Source organism: Silurus aristotelis (assembly GCF_946808225.1).
Source record: "Silurus aristotelis genome assembly, chromosome: 2".
Classification (NCBI taxonomy): Eukaryota; Metazoa; Chordata; class Actinopteri; order Siluriformes; family Siluridae; genus Silurus; species Silurus aristotelis.
Window position 1 is genome coordinate 6,084,996 of NC_139575.1, and position 22,500 is coordinate 6,107,495.

Here is a 22,500-nt window from a genome sequence, read left to right on the forward strand (position 1 = left end):
ACAGAAACACAGAAATTACATTTACTTCGTTACTGTCCAATGACAGTATCAAATGCTTTACATGTACTCACACTGGAAACTTGCGAAACCTCAAAACTGGAAAACGAGAAGCCCAGAAAATAGGGAATGAGGAAATCAGGAGGTAAAACAATAATCTTTAGACACTAGAACCCACAAGTAATCCAAAGTAAACACTTGGAATTTGCTAAACTAGGGAACCTTAGCACATGTGCTCCAAGCATTTAGGCCTAATACAGTCAAGTGCATAGGTTTAGTGCACACTTTAAGATAAATTGAACAGAGGTCTAAGGTGAGCATCCTGAGGTCCTGTCTCCATGGCGAGCCCTGTCGGGGTGCCTCCCTAATCAATATCTCCCACCTGCAGGAAGTGGAGTGAAATGTCTCAATCGCCCTGAGAGTTCAGCTTAGGCATGCTTAGGCTCAGCGAAAACACACTTGTGTGTGTGTGTGTGTGGAGGACGATGGGAGGGAAGGAAGGGGGCTCGGCTAATTAATGTAAGCATTTGTCAGTGATTAAGCTCCAAGCCGAAAAGGTCATGCGAGCAGCAGAGCTCGGCTCCGTCCCAATCCCCTGCTCTAAGGCAGTCTAAACCTTTCCAGCCTAAATGGTAAAGACGCCATTCCGGCAGGCGGGTCACGCGCCCCACCGCCCTCCATTATGCGGCCGAGATGGCTCCGCCGATCCGTGTCATTTAAGGGATGAAAAATAAGAGCGGCGGGCGAGATCGATAGGCAACAGTGTCCAGACACCGGTGATTAATTGACTGTCACCAATTAATGAGTGAACGATTACAAAGCAGTGTGTGAGGCTCGTATAATGGGGGTCGGGTAAAATGCGATATATGAAAAGAATACTGAATATTTCACCACTGCGCCTTGTTTCTTCAAAAAAAACACTAAGGCAAAATGCAAAAAATGTACACTTGGTAAATGATGTTAAACTTTTGCATCAAAGTGAATGAGGTACCAGCCAGAGATTACCCATAATGCTGTAAGTCTTCTGAAAAAAACCTCACACAGCTTTTAGATCAATGAGGGCGGAGCTTAAGTAAAATCTATCTACCCAATCACAAACCTACGTGGCAACACCTACAGCTGTACGATTTGCTTTATTTGGTAAATTTAAACAATATGCACAAAAGTTTGTTGAAACCTGATGCGATTAGATGCGTATGTGCTTTTTTAACATCCCATTCCACATGTAGTCCCCATTCTCTGTTAGAATATCCTCCATTCTTCTGGGATGATGTTCCACTAGATTTTGGAGTGTGCTTGTGGAGATTTGTGCTGATTTTTAAGGGTGTTAGTAAAGTCAGGTACTAATGTAGATGAGGTGAGGAGGCTTGGGGTCTCTTTCACATTCATTCCAATAGGGTTGGAGCTACATAGCAGGAGATCTTCCACTTCAACCCATATCTTCGTGGAGCTGTTTTTGTGTACAGGTTTGAAAACGTTTCTTTTAAAGACGTCCTGTACAATTGTGTGCTTGCAAGAAGATCCACATATGGCTGGAGAAGTCAGGAGTCTCAATACCTCTGTCTATGTAAAGTTCTTATTCGGTTTACAATTAAACATGGCACAAAGTATCAATATCATGGATCGTATAGTAGATCAGATATCGGAGAAAACATACTGGATATCAGATCCTGTAACAAATAAAATTAGTTTCTCAACTAAATGAAAACTTTTGTTAAAATGTTCATATAAATCTGACCTGACTGTTTCCTTTTTTCTTGTGTTACTCGATTGACTTTATATTATACATTGTTTATATTTTATTATAATATTATACAGTAATCCCTCGCCTATCACAGGGTAACGTTCCAGAACCCCCCCTGCGATAGGTGAAAATCTGCCAAGTGGCAACCCAATATGTACAGAATACCTGTATACTGTACACTCTTATAAACCTTTCCTCTGCTCTTACACACTTTCAATATTCTTAAACCTACGCAATTTTTGCATAAAATTTTACATAAAAAATTCTTTATGGGTACACACCGGTGAAGATACAACTTAAATGATGAAGATGATGATGAATTGTTCAGTACTAATGATAATGAAGGTGCTGCTGATGAAATGAATGTACCGCGTACCCAAGAAAAGCATCACAGATTAATTTTTAGGCTACAAAATGCTTATTTTACCGCAAAAATAATTTAAATAACTCCTAACAAAACTACTTATACAAAACCCCCCACCAAAAATTAGATATGTTTCATGTAAAATCCTGCGTTACAGTGTAATAACATTTACTGTAATATTTGAAAAAAAAGCATGTTATTATGTCATCTCTATATACAACAAACACTCATATACTATATACACAAAGGATTTTGGAGACACCTGACTTTCCCAGGTCCTTCCAGACTATTACCACAAAGCTAGAGGCACACAACAAACCCCAGAGATCCAAACCTGTTCCAGCATGAGAACAAAAGCCAGCTCCATGAAGAAATGCTTTACATGGGTTAGAGTGAAAGATCTCCTTCTATAAATCTCTGATCTCGATGCTGACTGAACCCCAGGCCGTGTCACCTCACCTACATCATTTCCTGACTTTCCAAACACCCTTGTGGCTGAATCTTCTTAAATCTCCATAAAAACTAGTGGAACATCTTCCCAAAAGAGTGGAGTTTTTTTTCGCTCATCAGTCTGAATTCATAGCTTTTAAAGACAAAATCAGCAGATAAATATTCCAATTATGTTTATGTTTACCATTATTTATTTATTTTACGATTGATTTGAAGTTATACGCAATGGGAGGAACATGCAAGAAAATCAGAACATGGCAGTTCTTCTTCGTGTAGCAGCGATAAACAGTTGTTCCCTCAGCAATCACTTTCTATTTTCTTCCTGATGGTCTTGAAAATGCACCTTACAGTGATAAACAGATTTTGATTGCCATTGTTGTGTTTTAAATCTGCATATTTCTAGAGCTCAGTCATAATGTTTAGGGTTGACCAAGTTGACCACATTAGCTCTTCTTTCCAAATGTAGTTGAGATGTTGAGGGGTCACTGATATTGGAACGCACATGACACTCTGAACAGTTTCCGATTCGCACCTCTGAGCTATGTGGTGAGATTAGCAATAAAGATAAACTCCAGAGGTCCCTTCGCTGCACAGCGGCCTCAGGCGTCACCTGTACAACTGGAGCAATAACAGTTGGGCTGGTTAAAGACCAAATGAAGTGATCTGTGCCTTACACTGGTGATGCATTACATCTGATTGGTTATGCAAAGCAAAATCCACAGTTTGGTCTTTGAGACAATGTTAATGCATGAATCGGAAGCGAATAACCATCTGGTGTAAAACAGAGGGTGGTTGCTAATAAAGCTGTTTTTCCCAGATTTTTTAATTTTAAATGATTAGGAGATCACAACTCCCTCAGATCAGATGAAAGACAGATTCCTTTTCAAGGCTTTCACACATTTATTTTGTGATTTTAAGAAAACATACAATCAATCAAATTTCCTTGAATAAAATCACAGCATACAAGGCATAGACAAATCTATAAATACAAACAGGCCTAATAAAGGAGCTTTGAGGATTTGGACTGTAGTTAATGTCAACAGTCTGCTACACTGACTCATGACTACAGTTTGCATCTGATCACCATCACTGCACCTCAACATCAGTAATAAATGGACATTCGGTGCCACCCAGATGAGGATGGGTTCCCTCAGGAGTCTGGTTCTCTCATGTTTCTTCCTTATGCCCTTTTGTTTCCTTCACAACAGTCGCCATCGGCTCACTCATCAGGGACAAACTTACACTTATAAAGAACATCATTCTTTATCAGCACATTATCTGTGTAAAGCTGCTTTGAGACAATGTCCATTGTTAAAAGCGCAATACAAAATGAATTGAATTTGAACTGAATTGCATACTAAACTATATAAAGGTGGTAGCTTCATGGTTGGCATTGGACTTTGGATCCATAGGTTGTGAGTTAAAATCCCAGCCACACAATATTGTCCCTCCAGGCTCCTTAAGCAAGGCCCTTAACCCCATAGCTGCTAAGTTGTATGAATGAGATAAAAAAAAAAAAATGACTGTATGTCGCTCTGTAAATGAAACTACGCTAAGTGGTTAAGATGTTGAGAAGTTCAATCAGAAGGTTGTGAGTTTAAATCCCAGAAAACACCAAGCCTGCTACTGCTGGGCCCCTGAGTAAGGCCCTTATCCCTCATCTGCTCAGTTGTATAAATAAGATAATTATAAGTCACTTTGGATAAGAGCGTCCGTAAATGTAAATATAAAAAGAAGGTCGAAGGTCAGAGTTTTAAGACGGCAACGTCCTACAGCTTTGTCTCTCCATAATGCATAATCTACACACAACATTTTAATAGAGAGTCAGCGATGGATGGTGTGTTGAAATGAAACACTTGCATTAAATGACACTAATGTAGTTCCAGCATCGGTGCAATCAATGTACAACACTGTTTTCCCAGCAGTTCAATGCTAATCCTGTTAGCTCACCAGGCCTCTGAGACGGTCTGCCATTAAACCATAAGACAATAAAGCAACAGGCATATTCTGCCCCGATATTTGACAATGAGTTATGAGGCATCGCCAAACGAGGACGTCCAAAATCATCCTGTCAAAAACGTTCCCTGTCCTTCACTTACAGAATTAATAACGTACTGAAAACAAAGAAGCCTACAGAAGACTGTTTATCTATCAGTCTAGTTCAAATATTAGCATTAGCTACATTCACTATTCAAACTTTAACTTAACAATGCACACACACCCGTCACACACATTCTTCACACTCCTGCCATCAGGAAAGAGGTTCCGAAGCATTCGGGCCGCCACATTCAGACTGCTTTTTTTTTTACAAAGCCATCAAGCTCCTCAATACACAGAATTGAAATGGGACTCACACACACACACACACACACACACACACACACACACACACACACACACACACACACCACACACACACACACACACACACACACACACACACACACACACAAATCTGTGTTACCGAACTGTACACCCTGAACTTAACACACACTCATTACTCATCTTAATCCATTCCACCATCATTTATTTATTATTATTTATACTTGACCGCATTATACTGTTTACCTGCTGTTTTTTTTTTTTGCACCTCTTGACAGTATTATACTGTTTACCTGCTGTTTCTTGCACCTTTTGACAGTATTATACTGTTTACCTGCTGGTTTTTGGACCTCTTGACTGCTGCTACAGCTGTTTTTTTTGCACTGCATTGTGTCTGTTTATATTTACCCCCAATTATAGTTTTTACAGTTCTCTTCACACAGTACTGTATAATCAAATTATACAGTAGGTTTACTGATCGGCGCTATATTGGGTTTTGTGTCTTGTCTTGTGTTGTCTGTCTGCACTGTTTTTCGTTTGCACTGTTTGCACTCGGTTGCACTCGATGCACTTTATGTAGCTTTGTGTTGTGTTGTAGCTCTATGTTGTTGTTTAGTGTAGCACCAGGGTTCTGGAGGAACGGTGTCTCGTTTTTACTGTGTACCACTGTGTATAGTAGAAATGACAATAAAAGCCACTTGACTTGACTAATTATTGCAACTTTCTTGAGGGGGATGTTTGGGGAAAACCAAACTTAAGAGTTAACATTAGCTTAAATAACCAAGCCTATGATTGTGTTAGCTAGACAGTTGTATAGTTTTTACAGTCTTCTTGTACAGTACTGTATAATCAAAGTATACAGTAGGTTTACTGGTCGGCGCTATATAGGGTTTTGTGTCTTGTCTTGTGTCGTCTGTCTGCACTGTCTGTCTGCACTGTTTGCACTAGGTTGCACTCGATGCACTTTATGTAACTTGTGTTGTAGCTCAATTGTTTTGTTTGTTGTTGTTTAGTGTAGCACCAGGGTTCTGGAGAAACGTTGTCTCGTTTTTACTGTGTACTGTGTACCACTGTGTATAGTAGAAATGACAATAAAAGCCTCTTGACTTGACTTGACTTGACTTGACTTGACTTGACTATGCAGCAAGCTGTAAAGTTAGCTATTTGGAAATGCCAGAAAATTGTGTGCAGTTTTTAACAGATAAATCCAAATCCAATGCCAAGTTTCGGTTTAATTGGATGGTACAGAAGCACAGCATCAACTTCCAAGCAAATTTTCTTAACTACGTTTTCCTTCTTTTATAATTTTTGAGTCTATTATGAATCGAAAAAGGTATATGTAATAAATATACATTTGTGCACGCACTTGCTTACCATCGTTGAAAAGGCAGCTGTTACACTAATCATGTAGTGGTTGATTTTGTGAATTCCAATGAATTCCATGTTTTATTGTGTCCATGTAGGTTTCTTCAGTGTTCTCTGGTTTCCTTCCATTTCTGAAAAACAAGACAGTATGTAGATTAGCGAATGCTATTGTTGTTGTTGTTGTTGATGATGATGTCTTTATTATTGTTGTTGTTTTCTTCTTTGGTTTATGGGCCTAATACTGTATTCAAGGCTAAACTGCAACTTGTAATTTCCCACCTCCATCTTCTCCAGTTCCTTTTCCATCATGTGTGTGCATATTGTGTCCTGTTATGTACTCTCATCTCATCCAGGGTGTATTGCAGCTGAAACAATCCTGATCAAGAAAGTAAAATGAGGAGTGAGTGTGAAATTGGTAAAAAATGATGGTGTGAATGAACGACTGCGATGGACTGGTGATCCATCCAGAGGCTGTATAAGTCTCGTACTTTGCGTTCCTGAATCCTCGCTCAGTGTTCCTGTACCGAAACGGCTCTGTGACCCTGATAAGGAAAGCACTTAAAGAAAGGCGAGGGAGCAAGTGTAAAATTTACCCTTGGTGTAAACGAGGGTGTGAAAATACGACTGCAATGGACTGGTGATCCATCCATGGCCTGTTCCTGAGATGCAATATCTAAAATTAGGGAAAATAAAAGCAGTAAGAGTGCAGGTTTGTATGGATTGCCATGTTTGATCAGGCAGATTTCTCTGAGTGTTGCGCTTCTACATACATTTGTCCTACATGTTAGGAGACAACGAAAGTCCTATAAGCCCATGCATTATAACATTTGTTTTTCTTTCCTGTTTTCTGGTGATCTCAACATTTTAAAAGTCGTTTTGTCATTGTCACGACATAATTTTCTTGTCATCTCAATAACATTGTTATTTAGAACATGATCAGTGCTAAATTTCTCTAGAACATGATCTTATGGCAAATACACTAAAAATATTAAGAAAACTTAAGAAAACAAGGAAGAAAAAAAAATTATTATGCACGGCCTCTTAGGACTTGCGTAGAAGACAGTAACACGTTATGTATTATTTATTTGCCAAACACTAAACCAAGAAATGCCATTAATCACAATATCTACGTAGAAATCATGGCGACTCAATTTCCCTTCATTGCGCATGCGCATGAAGCGCTCATTTTTTTTTTACTCCCAATCTGTTTCGGCGTTGTTTGGTCCCTCCGACTCGCCGTAGTTGTAACCGCTGCACTACAGAGGAGGGAGTTTTGTTTTGTTTTGTTTTTGTGTCATTTTAATGCTTTATTTTACACACAGAAAATGGCTCAAAACGTCCAGAGCGTAACTCTTTCTCTGACATTGCCCATATCCTGTCAGATTTGTCTCGGAAAGGTAATAAGTATTAAATCAGATCTTATTAATTATGATTCAAAACACGTTATTCAACAAGGCGGTGTGTTTACTTCCGGTTGGGTTTATTTAAAAATAATAATAATAATACCCTTTATTTTAAATATTCGCTCTTTCTGTATTTATATATTTTACTGTATGAATTGAAATTAAATTAAAACTATTTCTGATTTTTTTTCATGCCAAAGCAATTTACATTAGTTAATATTAGTAAACGGTTTTGATTAAGTTGCTTGTTTTTACCATTTTTACTGTTTAATTAGACCGCTTTTTATAGTTTAGTTTTTTTTTTTTTACATTGAAGTCTATTTCCATATATAATGATAAACATTTAATATGGATAACGACTAAGTGCTTCGTGCGCATGCGCACTTCACAAACATGCTTTTTCATATATTCCAAGAGAGTGTCAGATCACTGTCATATATTGGATCAAATTTTACAAAATACCGATTTAGACATGCTTATGTAGGAAAATATTAACCTATTGGTTATGACAGTATAAATATATAAAAAAAAAAAAATACACAAAGCTCCACTGTAATAGATATTGTTAGACGACAAAACAAAAGGTTTATAAAGCAGTAAAAGGGTTTAATGGGAGAAAAAAAGAAGAGATAATTGTCAAAATGTCATGCTGTACAAATGTATTAGGTCTGGTTCACCAATGTTGTATATTATGAATGCATAATAGGTTTTAATCATATAAATGACTGTAAATAACATGTGTGTTGAACATGAAAATACAAGTTTTTTCTTTAGAAAAAATCTCAAAAAGAAACCATGTTTGGAAACTTGTCTGGAATGCTGCTTTGAGGTGGGAACTCATTATTTACACATTAAACTAGCCATCTTAGACCATCCATGTAGAGTATCATGAACATGGGATTTCACAGTCATTCAAATATCCAACCTAGAGACCTGATCGTGTAAATAATAAATGTTACTAAAAAAAAACCACTGAAATGTTAAAGAGAAAGTGAAAAGTAGTGTCTTTAGGGTCAAAATAATTGACAAGTATTTTGCCAGCAAGTGCACTTCACACACGTTATTAGATTTACTGTTACACAGTTACAGTTTTTCTCTATATAAGCAAAGGGCCTACATGACTGGCTTTCTGCTTCTCGTGTGTGAAATGATACCATCTTAGATATAAATATCAAAGCCCTCATTCTCATTTGGCAGCATTTGGCAGACGTCCTTATCCAGAACGAGTTACAATTACAGAGAACTATTTATACTTTTTTTCCGCATTTCTCTCTGTGTTTTGTGGTCTGATTTAAAGCCCACTTTTACTTTTTTCTCTCTCCTTTTTATCGCTGTCGCCAGACACTGAGACAGAGCGCGTCCGACTCCGACCACGTACATATATACCGTAAATTCTATTCCTTACAATACTGTAAATTACTCTGTATTCTAAATTCTGTACTGTAATTTGTTAAATGATGAATGTTATGATTCCTGGGTGGGCTAGGCCGTGTGTCGGTTCGCGATATTTTCAAATTACAATGGGTTCATTGGAAACACATCTCCATCGACCACCAGGCGAGGGTTATGGGCCTTGCTCAATGCCCCAGCACTGCAGTTTGGTGATATTGCCATTTGAACTCACGACCTTCCGATTACAAGTCCAATGTCCCTCCCAATTCTTCCTGACCCTTTTTTTTCTTGTCCCACGCATGCAGGTTCGCAAGCCGACGATCTGCTGTAACCACCACGTGTTCTGCGCAGCCTGCATCGAGCTTTGGCTTCAGAAGTGCAGTCAGTGTCCGACCTGCAGAGTTCCCATCACACCTGAGAACCCGTGCCGAGAAATCATCGGTGAGAGGAGTGTCCTCGTCTCTAGTTTAGAGAACGAACATTTGATTCTGGCAAATACTGTTTGTAGACTATATTTATGTGTGAGAACAATTAGAACTTGGATGCACTTGAGGGTTTATTCAGAATATCCTCCTGGTTTTATATTAAACTGCAGATAAATAATTCATGTATATAGAAAACCAGCTTGCGTATGAAATGTATTTTGACATTGTGTCACAAAGTGAGCCGTGTAAAATCATCATTTATAGTCATATCGAAACATCTACACTAATCACATCTAACTAATAAACACTGTATGGACAAGGGTTGCAAAATTCCAGGAATTTTTTGTAGACTTTCACTGAGAATTAAAGTGAAGTGATTCAGAATAAACTATTCGTTTACAAAAATTGCAGGAAGCTGTGGAGCCACTGAGGCCACGCCCCCTTACATGCACTGCTCTTTCCTTCATACCACAACACACATCATTTGTTGTCAAAAAAAAAAGAAGGTAAATTACGCAATTTACGCTGCGAACGTTCTTGTGCCATGTGTAAGCTGTCAAGCATATAAAAAATTTTTTTTACAATTGTCATTTAATAAAAAAATCTGTATTAGTTTGCATGCATGTCAGGACCAAACAAAACGATACAGAAATGATAGTTTATAGAAGTTTTCACAAATTTCTGATGAATTCACATACATTCCCATAAATTACTAGTAAGTTTCCAACTTGGAATATTTCCAAAATTCCCCAGAAGTTCCTATGGAAAGTCCCGGACATTGTCCACCCTCCATTTTCTTTCATCAGTTTTAACGCTCCAATTTGCGCTCTTGGTGATCACAGGAGCTACAAATGAAAGCGGGTCCACAGAAAGCCATTCGGTGAGGAAGCATCTGAGGAAGACACGAGGGGAATTGCTGCTGCGTGAATACGAGGTCAGATCTGTGTGTGTGTGTGTGTGTGTGTGTGTGTGTGTGTGTGTGTGTGTGTGTGTGTGTGTGTGTGTGTGTGTGTGTGTAAGGAATGAAATGGAAAAAATTCCACGCTACCGAATCCAAAAACCTCCTATACAATTGTAGTCTGGTGTCCAAATACTTTTGGCTTATATGACTACACTTCGATGTCGTGTCTATGACAGGACGAGCTGGAGACCCTGCTGAAGGAGAACGAGGAGCTGAAGAGCAGAAACAGGACCCTGGAGTCACAGCTGAAGGCCTCACTGAAGCCCGCTGCCCCTCCCACTTCTCCCAGCGACGCCGCGCATGGCGCCGCCCTACTGGAGGAAACGGCTAATAAGCTGCAAGCTGTCAATGAGCTCCACCAGAATGTGCAACAGGACATGGACAAGCTGAAAGATGTAAGATTTTCCTCCCTCATCCCTCCGTTTATGTGTCTTCTGTCTTCTTTCTTCTTTTCTTTCTTTCTTTCTTTCTTTCTTTCTTTCTTTCTTTCTTTCTTTCTTTCTTTCTTTCTTTCTTTCTTTCTTTTATTTAATTGTTTATGTATTTATGTATTTTCCTGCTCGTTTTTTGTCTGAAAATGTACACCGTAAATTCTTTTTCACCTCCCCTATTTCCTTCCCTCCATCCATACCTCCTTCTCTCCATTTCTTTCTTGCCCTGTCTTTTTTTTTTTTTTTTCTTTTTTCTCTAGTTTCTGCTTTCTTTCTTTTGTTTCCATTTTTAAAATTTTTTTTTTACCCTTCTCTTTTTTTATGTTCCTTTTTTTTCTTTGTAGTTTTTAGAAATAGTTTTTTTCCTATTCATGTTTTTATTTCTAGTATTGTTGTTTCTTTTTTATTTGTTCCACAGTTTTTCCCCCCTTCTTGCTTGCTTTATCCGTGGCTCTGTTCTCCTCGTTGGCAGTCAGCAGTGTGTGAGTGCAGCAGCATTGCCTTCAGGAAGCGCACCAGTTAGTGGTGTGTGTTTGCGGTGTGTGAACGGGTCCTGACCCCGTCTCAGTGGAAAATGGCTGCTCTTAGCCGAGTCTCTGAGGCCTGAGCTGCTTAATCAAAAGGCTGCCGGTCTGAAGGCAAACTCTCATGTTTATTCTCCCTCAGGCGAACAAGACACTGCGCTCCCAGAACGTCGACCTCGTCCAAGAAAACCTGCGTCTCAGAGCCGAGTTGGAGAGCAGATCTCCTCAGAAGTAAGCGCTAGGTCGCTACCGCTAACCCACTCAGTGGCCAACTCTCTCTATCTCTCTCTATCTTTCTCTATCTCTCTCTCTCTCTCTCTCAAACACACATTCACACAAACTTACACTACACACTCTCTTCTACTCTTACTTTCTCACACACATTCATACTCTCTCTTTCTCAAACTCACTCGCTCACTATTTTATTTTTTTTTCTTACTTTCACATTCCCATGATTTTTTTTCATTTTCATTTTCCGACTCAGGTTCGGCAGGTTCACCGTAGCAGCGTTGGAGGCGAAGATCTCACAGAACGAGCGAGAGATGGCCCAGCTGAAGAAGGCTTTGGAGAGAAGCGACTCTTATATTGAGGAACTCGAATCCCGAGCTCCGAAACTCCAGAGCGAGCCTCAGTTACAGATCTCTTCCTCTGAACAGTGGCAGGACGATGCTGGAGACTGTTCGAGCTCGAACCTGGACAGTACTTCTGTTGATCCTTCAGACAGTCATGGCTCCCTGCATGTTCCTGCCCCTGATGAAGCTCCAGGTTCTCAGAAGGACAGGATGGTCAGGTTCGCCGTGCCCTCCACACCACCGACTCCCTCCTCAACTCTCAGCAGGTTGAGTCTGAAAAGCCCCATGGTGCAGAGCGAGAAAAAGCCCAGCTGTAACCGTCTCCCGTTTCTCAGGAGGCTCAGCTTCGATGACTGCGCCAGCTCGAGCAGCTTCACAACCTTTTCCTCAGTAGAATCTCCTTCTCCCGAAGTCAGCAGCAATCTGTTTGGGCTGAAAAGCTCATTAAATTTAGCCAATCAGAGTCTGTGGAGCGGGTGGGAGGAGCCATGCTCTAGTACTTTGTACAGCTGCCAGGAAAACGAGCAGAATATCAGGAACGGTTCAGTAGCAGACGAAGCTCGTATGGATGCCGCGTTCCTCAGCATCGTCTCAGAGCTCGACTCCATGATGGCCGAAGGGGAAAGTTCTCGCTCGCGCACGCCTCGGGTCCCGCCCGACTTCAATGCCACATCCTTATCAGATCTTGTCGATCCCGAATCAGGTGGCGAACAGCAGCACGGAACAGCTGCAGATGTTCCAGAGACGTTTGGGGAATCTGTGAAGCGGAAATGTCCCATTAGTTTAGCAACGTCCAGTCCGAACAAAATGTCCAGGATCCAATAGTTTTCCTTTTTTTTTTTTTTTTTTTTTTTTTTTTTTTTTTTTTTTTTTGGAAAACAGGACTTATTCTCACTCACGCAGTTCAACGAGTTTTCTTAGCCAGCTCGCTCTGATACACGATCATGACAGGATTTCTGTCAGGATCGTCATCTTAACACTTTACTGACTGGAAAAATTAAGGGATTCGACACAAATTATTAGAAATATCGCTAATCCTCACTATTGCTAACCTGCCAGGATTCCTAAGAGGAGTTACTTAGCCTGCGTACACGAGATCTGGGATCGGTCAGTCATGTGACGTTGCTTCAATTCAGTGTTACGTCAAACGTGAAATCATCTAATCGTCTGAAAGAAAAAAAAACTTTTAAAGTTGGAGCTTTTTTCTGCTCACTTTGAAATGCTCATTGCTCAGTGTCTTCTCACACTCACACACACACACACACACACACACACACACACACACCACACACACCACACACATGTTGCGAAGACCAGCGAGCCAATCAGATTTTTGGCCAGAAAAGGGTACAAAAAAAAACTTACCCAGTGGGCGGAGCCTCAGAGGTGGACTTTAGCCAATAGACATTGACGGTTATTTAAATTCAATTGCTTCTATTTTGAAACAATTTAATCGAGTTTAAAGTTACTTTAAGTGCCAGGGACTGCCTCAAACCTTTTTTTTTTTTTTTTATCTATTTATTTTTTTTTTATTTGTTGAAATGATTTGCTATTTTTGCTATTTTTTATTCACCCCTCATTTCATTTAAAATCTCAGTTCATGTCTTCATATTGTAAATTATTTTTCTATTGTATCTGTGGCTGTCTTCTGTTTCTACCCCTCGAGATTGTGATCCACTTTGTCTTTTATATTAAATAAAATGTTTGATAAATTATTTTGTGTATCTAATTTCACAGATTTATTCAAATCATCATTAAAGCCAGACTTAATGTTACAGATGTCCAGATTTCGACAAATCAGCAAGGCCAGTGTATGGTGTGTTTATCGATGGGAAACAAATAATGAAATAACTGAATAAAAAAAAAAAGAATCCCAAATCTAGAACAATCCACTTCATTCATAGTTTCCCACCATCTTATTTTGTGACTTCTGAGCAACCAGGATGTCAAATATTTGAACAACGAAGCACAAAAACCATCAGTGGCTTCAGCTGATATTCCGGCTTCACTCCGAGAACTTCATAAGGATCACTTCGTGCTTTTCAAAATCAACAGCCAGGAAATGCGAGTCCCATTCGTCAAGTCAAGTCAAGTCAAGTTTATTTGTATAGCGCTTTTCACAACAGACATTGTCTCAAAGCAGCTTTACAGAAAAGCAGCTTTACAGAAAATTCGTGTACGCTTCTTACAACAAGCGATTTATCATAAGATGACAATAAACAAGTAAAAAGTGCCTTTATACCATCGTATGAAATAGTCAAAGCTAAAAACAGGAGGGAATAACTCATAATAAGAGGCATTTAGATGCTCACGGATGAGTTTCGTTTGTTTGGGAGTGTGAGGGATTCGGTATGGTGAAAGAGACGTCCTTGGCTGTAGGCGATGGTTTTCATTGGGATTTAAACCAACAATCTTGAGTTGCTCAGAGCAGCGGTCCCCAACCTTTTTTGTGCCCCGGACTGGTTTAATGTCGGACAATATTTTCAGGGACCGGCCTTTAAAGTGTGGCGGATAGATACGACAAAATAAAATGATACGACCATAAAAACTGATATTTTCTAAATATAATAATAAACGTAAATCCAGTGTGTTGTTTTTTGTTCATTTTGCTCGCTTGGGAGTTTGAATTTAGCAGTAATGTATTATGTGTTAGCGGCCGGAGCAGCACCTTTAAGAAAGTAGCGGATGGAGGTAAGACATGTGACCGAGGCATCATGACCTGCATCAATAGTGAGTCATAGACAGATGTGGCGGAGAGAATGCGGTCATTTTCCAAAATAAAACAAAATAAAAAATCTTTCAGAATCAGATAATAAATAAAACGGAAATAAAGTAAGTTATGTATTCTTTCTGTGTGGCCCGATACCAACTGACCCAAGGGGGACCTGTGGCTTGGGGACCACTGGCTTAGAGAATCTTGGCTACATCTGGAGCTACATTTAGTTTACATTTACAACATCTTTTTTGGCTTAAAGTCTGTTATAAATGAGAAGTTATTGTCTGAGCACTGCTATCCGAGAACGCTCTGCATCAGACGTCAGCTAAACGAAGTAATCTGATATGCGGTCCCTCAGCAAACTGTTACCACAAGGTTTAGAGGAACACAATTCTAACAGATGCCTTTGGATGCAGTAGCGTGAAATTTTCAACTCCGTCGATCTGGGAGACCCAAACCTGCTCCAGCATGACGATGTCTCGGCGCCAAAGTCGGCTCCGTTTAGATCTGCTTAGCATGTGTTGGAGAGGAAGATCTCCTGCTATAGAGCTCTGACCTCAACCCTATTGAACACTTTTGGGATGAATTTGACTGCACCCCAGGCCTCCTCACCTCCATCAGTACCTGACTTTAAAGCCTTGTGGCTAAATGAATGTCCACAAGCACACTCCATTATCTAGTGGAACATCTTCCCAGAAGAGTGGAGGTTATTATAATTGTAAATGTGGAATAGGATGTTCAAGAAGCACATACGATTCTAATGATCAGGTGTCCACAAACATCTGTATAGTAAAAACATGTACACAGGACCCAGAGATAGAAAATACGAGTTATGAGGTGAAAAATCACTGCTCTTAAGCAAACAGATTCGATTTAATTGCTGCTTCATTTCACAAAAACGCCTATTAAAATTTCATACCGTGATTGAAAGGTTGGTGAAATATACATGATATGGATACATTTGCATGATAAATCAAGCTGGGAAATGACAGCGAGCAAGTAGGCTTGTGGCAGGAGCTTTTAAAAGCAGCTGAACTAGTGTACCATGACCAATAATGTCTACCTTCTTCATTTTAGTAGCCATTACTACTGACCTCCTGGAACTGCGACGCTGGAATAAACACTTATCATAATGAACCTGTCAGTTTGGGAATTTAGGGTAGTTTTTCATGTTAAAGCAAACATTACGATTTGGCAAAAAGCAAGAATCAGGATTTGGAGATTTGGGTAGAGTTTTGGATTTTTTTTTGACAATTACGCCGATAGTCTACTGACTATCATTTAAAAAAAAAATCAAGCCATAAATCATTAACTAGTTTGCTAATGACATATGATAAAAACTCGGACAGATGCAATTCAGGTATTGTTACATTTACGATAGATAGATAGATAGATAGATAGATAGATAGATAGATAGATAGATAGATAGATAGATAGATAGATAGATAGATAGATAGATGGATGTGTGGACATCATTAAGAAGTACAGATAAATATATATAATATTTAATGCCCAACATTTTATATTATATATATATATATATATATATATATATATATATATATATATATATATATATATATATATATATATATATATATATATACAGTACACATTTATGTATATGTGTATATAATGTGTGCGTGTGTGTGTGTGTATATATATATATATATATATATATATATATATATATAAAGATACATATAGATAAAAAATAGTTCAGATGCAATGAGGAGTAAAAGCAAAAGTACTTTGAAGTTTTTATCAATAGATAAATCCATACTGGTTTACTAGGTTGCGAACTTAGGCTACGTTTACACTAATCCAGATAATAAATATAAAGCCGTTTATAAACGCTCCATATCCACACTTTCGTTTACAATTGTTTCCCAAAAGTTGCTCATCCACACTGAAAACATTTCTGTCTCTTGTCCTGCACATCAACAAAACATAAGACGCTTCGACCTGCGTCACATGACTAAAAATTTTCAACAAACTAAATTTTCCTTATCAAACGCCGTCTCAGTGCGGAAAAGAATGAAATATCTGTATAAGTGTGGACATGGCCTTGGGGTACCACCAGGATGAAACTCTGTTGAAAGGAATTTTAGCACACCTTTTTTTTACATAAAGACAAAAAAAATTAAATACAACGGAAAAACTTGCTAGTTCAAGTGTTTCAGGAAGAAGTTCACACAGCAAAATCAAGGTACAGGAACGTACCTAAAAGAGTACGAATGTTTTGTCGCTCCAGCGGTACCCTTTAAAATGACATCATGATATTATTTCATAGCATTTCACTAAAGTCCTGTGTGCATTTTTCCATATTGAAAATATCAGGATGTCATTTTAAACCGTACCAGGACACAAATGTAAATCACTATGGCTGCATAAATGTTCTTATAGAGATACAAACAAGAAGGTACAAAAATGTACCAATGTTCAGAGGCGACATACAATAACAAAGCATTAGTACTTTTTTAGCTTCATTCCTTTACCTTGATTTTTCTGTGTATTAAGTTATATATAATTATACTTATATTATAGTTATATATTATTCGAAAAAAGTTGGGACACTGTACAAATTGTGAATAAAAAAAAGGAATGCAATAATTTATAAATCTTACAAACCTATATTTTATTCACAATATAATATAGATAAAATATCGATTGTTGAAAGTGAGACATTTTGAAATGTCATGCCAAATATTGGCTCATTTTGGATTTCATGATTCCAAAAAGTTGGGACAGGTAGCAATAAGAGGCCGGAAAAGTTAAATGTACATATAAGGAACAGCTGGAGGACCAATTTGCAACTTATTTGGTCAATTGGCAACATGATTGCGTATAAAAGAGCCTCTCAGAGTGGCAGTGTCTCTTAGAAGTCAAGATGGGCAGAGGATCACCAATTCCCTCAATGCTGCAGTGAAAAATAGTGGAGCAAAATCAGAAAGGAGTTTCTCAGAGAAAAACTGCAAAGAGTTTGAAGTTCTCATCATCTACAGTGCAGAATATCATCCAAAGATTCAGAGAATCTGAAACAATTTGTGTGCGTAAGCGTCAAAGAAAGTCCAGTTCTGAGGTAAATTTTTGACTAATTATAATTAATAATGACTTTATTATCACAATTGATGTCAATTTGTTACACAAAGTAATTCATCATTTGAAAATGTGCTTCTTATTTATTTCAGTAATTACAAAAAAAAAAAAGGCCTGGACACTTTAATGCATGTGGTTTGGGACCGTTTAGATTCCTGTAAAACATTTCTCTAATATGGTGAGTAATGTTTTGTGTGACATCACCTAAATTTTTGTTTTTCCAAACTTAGACTTTGATGTACAGATAACCTTTGGGATTTGTTCACAAGCCTGTTAGTAAAAAGTCTGATATGTCTGGAAACGGTGTTGGACAGTAACTAAGTAAATGTAATTTGTTACTGCATTTAAGTAGCTTTTTCACGTATCTGTATTTTACTGAAGTGTTTCCATTTGGGGAGATTTTGACTGTAACTTCACTCCATTTCAAAGTCAACTATTTGACTCAATTTTGTGTAATCAGTCGTCCATTTTTATTTATGAGGATAAAAACGTAACTGGTGAAACACGCAGCGAGTCACCAATCAGGATCGAGCGCTCGCGCCGTTTTAAACTCGTTTTGATTGGCGCTTGGTGTATTTACTGATCACCAACATACAGTTCAGCTTCAGTTTAACAGAACATTTACAGAGGAATCATTGATGAAGAAACTCCAGACTCGAACTCAACACAACACATGTGACCTCATTTGTGCATTTTTTAAGTAGTTAAAAAGGTTTCGGAATTTTATTAGATATCAATCAGTGTTTGAGTCATTAATATGATTCTATTAATAGATCAGTGTGCTGAGAGTCACATTCGAGTCTTTTCACATTAACTGAGTTGATTAAGCAAAGAGTCACATGACAAAAATGATAATATGTATATTTATTTACATTTAAATTATTTTTTTATTTGACCAAAATCTTGATTTTAATTTAACTGTGAACAACTGCAAGCCAACAATTTCTCCAGGGGATCAATAAAGGTTTCTAATTCTGATTTGTTTTTGTTGGTTTTTTTTTTTTAATTAATTGTTAAAATATGTGTGCCATAATTATTGGCACCCCTAATAATTCATATAAGTAAAATATATTTGAAGTGTATTCTCGTTGATATTTTACATTTTATAGTACTTATTTAAATGATATTTAAAATATTTACTTTTTTATCTTTTATTTTTGTACCTTAATTGGCATAAACCATTAATAATTCTTATTTGTGTGAATTTTACTCCAGGACTGGAGTTTCTTTTATCTTATAACCAGTATGGTCTAGGAAAAAAAAATCCATCATAATTTTATAAAGATATTTATATTATAATAAACATAGCAGGCAACATTTTACATGATATATAATAATGACAAAACACTGGATTTTACCAAAACTTCACCATCACATGCCACACGTTTGCCTTTATTTTCAACTTAACAGTTATCTGAGTTTGAATAAATAATAAAGAAAAAAAATTTGGTCTATGTATAAAAATCACTTGCTGTTGCTGAGGATATCTCCACATGGACTGCCTGAAGCTCACAATAAGATGGATGATACCACATGAGAACCATAAAGAAAGCGGATCTTCCTTGAGCACCTTTAGGTTTGCAATGGCTATAAACTGTTTGCACTCAAATCTCCATTTTTTTATGGTTAATATATTACATGTATTTTTTAATCAACTTTAAGTTGATTAGATTAGAACTTTCCTGATTTCAGAAATGACTTTGATGCTCATACTCAAGTTCCTATTTTTAATTATAATATACAAGAGAAGAAGAATAATGTACACATAGGTACAAAGTACTGGGACTTTTTTACTAAGTACATAAGTATATAAATATAAAATGCAATTTTATATATATATATATATATATATATATATATATATATATATATATATATATATATATATATATATATATAGTATTTATTTGTTTATTCTCCCTCCATGTCCTTCACTATGCTTAACACGAATTATAGTAATATAGATAATTTGAAAATTGTAAAACATAAAAATGAAATATCATATAATAAATAAATAAATATGTATATAAACATAAACTGTAATTGTATACAAATAATTGTATTAAATGTTACTGAGTTATGAACATAAAGGAAAAGGTGGAATAATTTGATTATGTATCTTATATAAATGTAAATATATAATAAAAAAATTAATATGAATGTTATATTTATATATATATATATATATATATATATATATATATATATATATATATATATATATATATATATATATATATATATATATATATATACACACATATATATATATATATATATATATATATATATATATATATATATATATATATATATATATATATATATATATATATATAATATTCATTTTCACGCTTTTTCCCATGTCCTCCATTATGCTTAACACGTCAGTAATATTTAACACGTGTGTCTGTACTGTAAATTACCTTAGGTCCCCCCCCCCCCCTCCCCCTCCGCTGGTATTTTACGACTTCGTCGCGCTCGTAACTCGTATTTACGGTAATTCCGACAGCGGTGAGATTTCGCTCGGCGGCGCGCGCTCGGGCTTTTTTGGTCCTATAGTCGTAGCCCGAGGCGCTCGTGGCCGCTTGAAGTCTCGCGAGAGAGAGAGAGGGCGAGGGAGAGGGAAAGAGAGGGAGAGAGCGCGAGCTGCTACTGGACGAGATTCTGAGAGGGGGACTCAGGTGTAAGAGCGCAGCGCAGCGCGTGCAGGGAGACAGATAAGCGCCACCGAGACACTGCAAGGCATTTCCTCTCTGCACCAGGCTCTCAGATCTCCTAAACTTCACACTAACGCGACCTGAGACTGCAAAACACACACACACACACACACACACACACACACGCGCGCGCGCGCGCGCACACACACATACACACACACACGCATGTACACACACGCACATACATACACGCACGCGCGCACACACACACGCACAGCGCAACCCTGGACCTGGAGCAGCATCGTCCACTTTATTTGCATCTTTATTTATTAATGTTCTCTTAGCCTGCTTTGGTTTTCTTTCCTTTTTTGTTTCTTCTTTTATTTCTTTTCTTTTATTTATTTACTGTGCACTTTTTTCCTGGAGGAAGCAGGACGCTTTTGCGGACAAACTAAAAAATCATCATGATGTCCATGAACAGCAAACAGCCTCATTTCGCCATGCACCCGAGTTTACCCGAGCACAAATACACCACTTTACACTCGAGCTCGGAAGCGATCCGGAGAGCGTGCCTGCAAACTCCACAGGTAAAAAACACACAAGTTTTGTCTAATTTTTTATTTTAATTAAAAATTGTATTCATGCATATAAAAGTAATATTGTATTGCACACTTTGTATTGCTGGAACGTGTGTTGTTTTGCATGCATCTGGATGCATCATGTCGTTTTTCTGTTTTGCATATTTCACATTTATTTCTCCTTGCAAAAATATTAATTGTTTTAATACAATAATTGTTGCGTTTGTTGGATTTTGCAAATAAAAACCTAAAACCCTTTTTTAACTCTTTAATTGATAATAATGTGTGTAAAAAATGTTAAAACAAAAACCCCCTGTTTTCTTCCTCCTCACAGCTCCAGAGCAACATCTTCGCGAGCCTGGACGAGACCCTGCTGGCGCGCGCGGAGGCCCTGGCGGCGGTGGACATGGCGGTGTCGCAGGGAAAAGCGCACCCGTTCAAACCCGACGCCACGTACCACACGATGAACAGCGTGCCCTGCTCGTCCACGTCCACAGTGCCCATCGCGCCGCCGCACCTCCCGCACCATCCGCACCACCACCATCACCACCACCACCAGAACCTGGAGCCACCAGACCTGATGGAGCACATCAGCTCGCCTTCACTGTCCCTGATGAGCAGCGCGCACGAGGCAGGTGGGGGAGCTGGAGGAGGTGGTGGAGGAGGAGGTGGTGGAGGTGGTGGTGGTGGTGGTGGAGGTGGAGGTGGTGGAGCAGGATTGATCTCCACCGCAGCGCATCCGCACTCACACATGCACGGCCTGAGCCACCTTTCGCACCAGGCCGCTATGAACATCAGCTCTCCTCTCGGACATCACCACCACCATCACCACCACCCGCACCACCCTCACCCAGGGCTGTTACCCAGCCACCCAGGCAGCGCTCAGGGCGCCTCGGGTTTGGTTCCCAACGGACTCTCGTCTCTGCCCGACTCGGATACAGACCCGCGGGAGCTCGAGGCGTTCGCCGAGCGCTTCAAGCAGCGACGCATCAAACTCGGGGTTACCCAGGCGGACGTGGGTGGCGCCCTCGCCAATCTGAAAATCCCCGGCGTGGGCTCTCTGAGTCAGAGCACCATATGTAGGTTCGAGTCCCTGACACTGTCGCACAACAACATGATCGCGCTCAAGCCCATTCTCCAGGCCTGGCTGGAGGAGGCCGAGGGCGCACAGCGCGAGAAAACGAACAAACCCGAGCTGTTCAACGGCGCCGAGAAGAAGCGCAAGCGCACCTCCATCGCCGCGCCTGAGAAGCGCTCTCTCGAGGCGTACTTCGCCGTGCAGCCGCGACCCTCCAGCGAAAAAATCGCGGCCATCGCCGAAAAATTGGACCTCAAAAAGAACGTGGTGCGCGTCTGGTTCTGTAACCAGAGACAAAAACAGAAACGGCTGAAATTTTCTGCGGCGCACTGATGATGATGATGATGATCTCGGTGATGGTGATGATGATGATCATAAAGAGGACGAGGAGGAGGACATTGTTTTTTTGGACCAAGGGA

The 22,500-nt window shown here is 38.9% G+C and overlaps 3 protein-coding genes across 5 annotated transcripts in view; all 3 read left to right on the forward strand.

Moving 5' to 3' along the window:
• nbeal1 (neurobeachin-like 1) overlaps positions 1-22,500 on the forward strand; it is a 306,006-nt gene that overhangs the window by 185,847 nt on the left and 97,659 nt on the right. The window lies entirely within an intron of this gene.
• Positions 7,475-13,662, forward strand: obi1 (ORC ubiquitin ligase 1). Of its 3 annotated transcripts, XM_083521821.1 has the most exons (8): positions 7,481-7,639; positions 8,987-9,032; positions 9,132-9,246; positions 9,343-9,478; positions 10,305-10,396; positions 10,600-10,818; positions 11,521-11,609; positions 11,863-13,662. In XM_083521821.1, the coding sequence occupies exons 3-8, from the start codon at positions 9,166-9,168 to the stop codon at positions 12,773-12,775; spliced, it is 1,530 nt and encodes a 509-aa protein (XP_083377947.1). In that variant the 5' UTR covers positions 7,481-7,639; positions 8,987-9,032; positions 9,132-9,165; the 3' UTR covers positions 12,776-13,662. The 3 variants fall into 3 exon arrangements, with proteins under 3 accessions (XP_083377948.1, XP_083377947.1, XP_083377946.1); XM_083521822.1 differs by lacking the exons at positions 8,987-9,032; positions 9,132-9,246 and having other exon boundaries at positions 7,475-7,639; XM_083521820.1 differs by lacking the exons at positions 7,481-7,639; positions 8,987-9,032 and having other exon boundaries at positions 9,106-9,246.
• Positions 20,632-22,500, forward strand: part of pou4f1 (POU class 4 homeobox 1) — a 2,044-nt gene continuing 175 nt past the window's right edge. Inside the window, exons 1-2 of the mRNA XM_083527247.1 lie at positions 20,632-21,012; positions 21,338-22,500. The exon at positions 21,338-22,500 is cut by the window's right edge and continues 175 nt beyond it. Of these exons, the coding sequence (XP_083383373.1) occupies positions 20,890-21,012; positions 21,338-22,414 (1,200 nt within the window). The 5' untranslated portion in view covers positions 20,632-20,889 and the 3' untranslated portion in view covers positions 22,415-22,500. The remainder of the gene's footprint in view (positions 21,013-21,337) is intronic.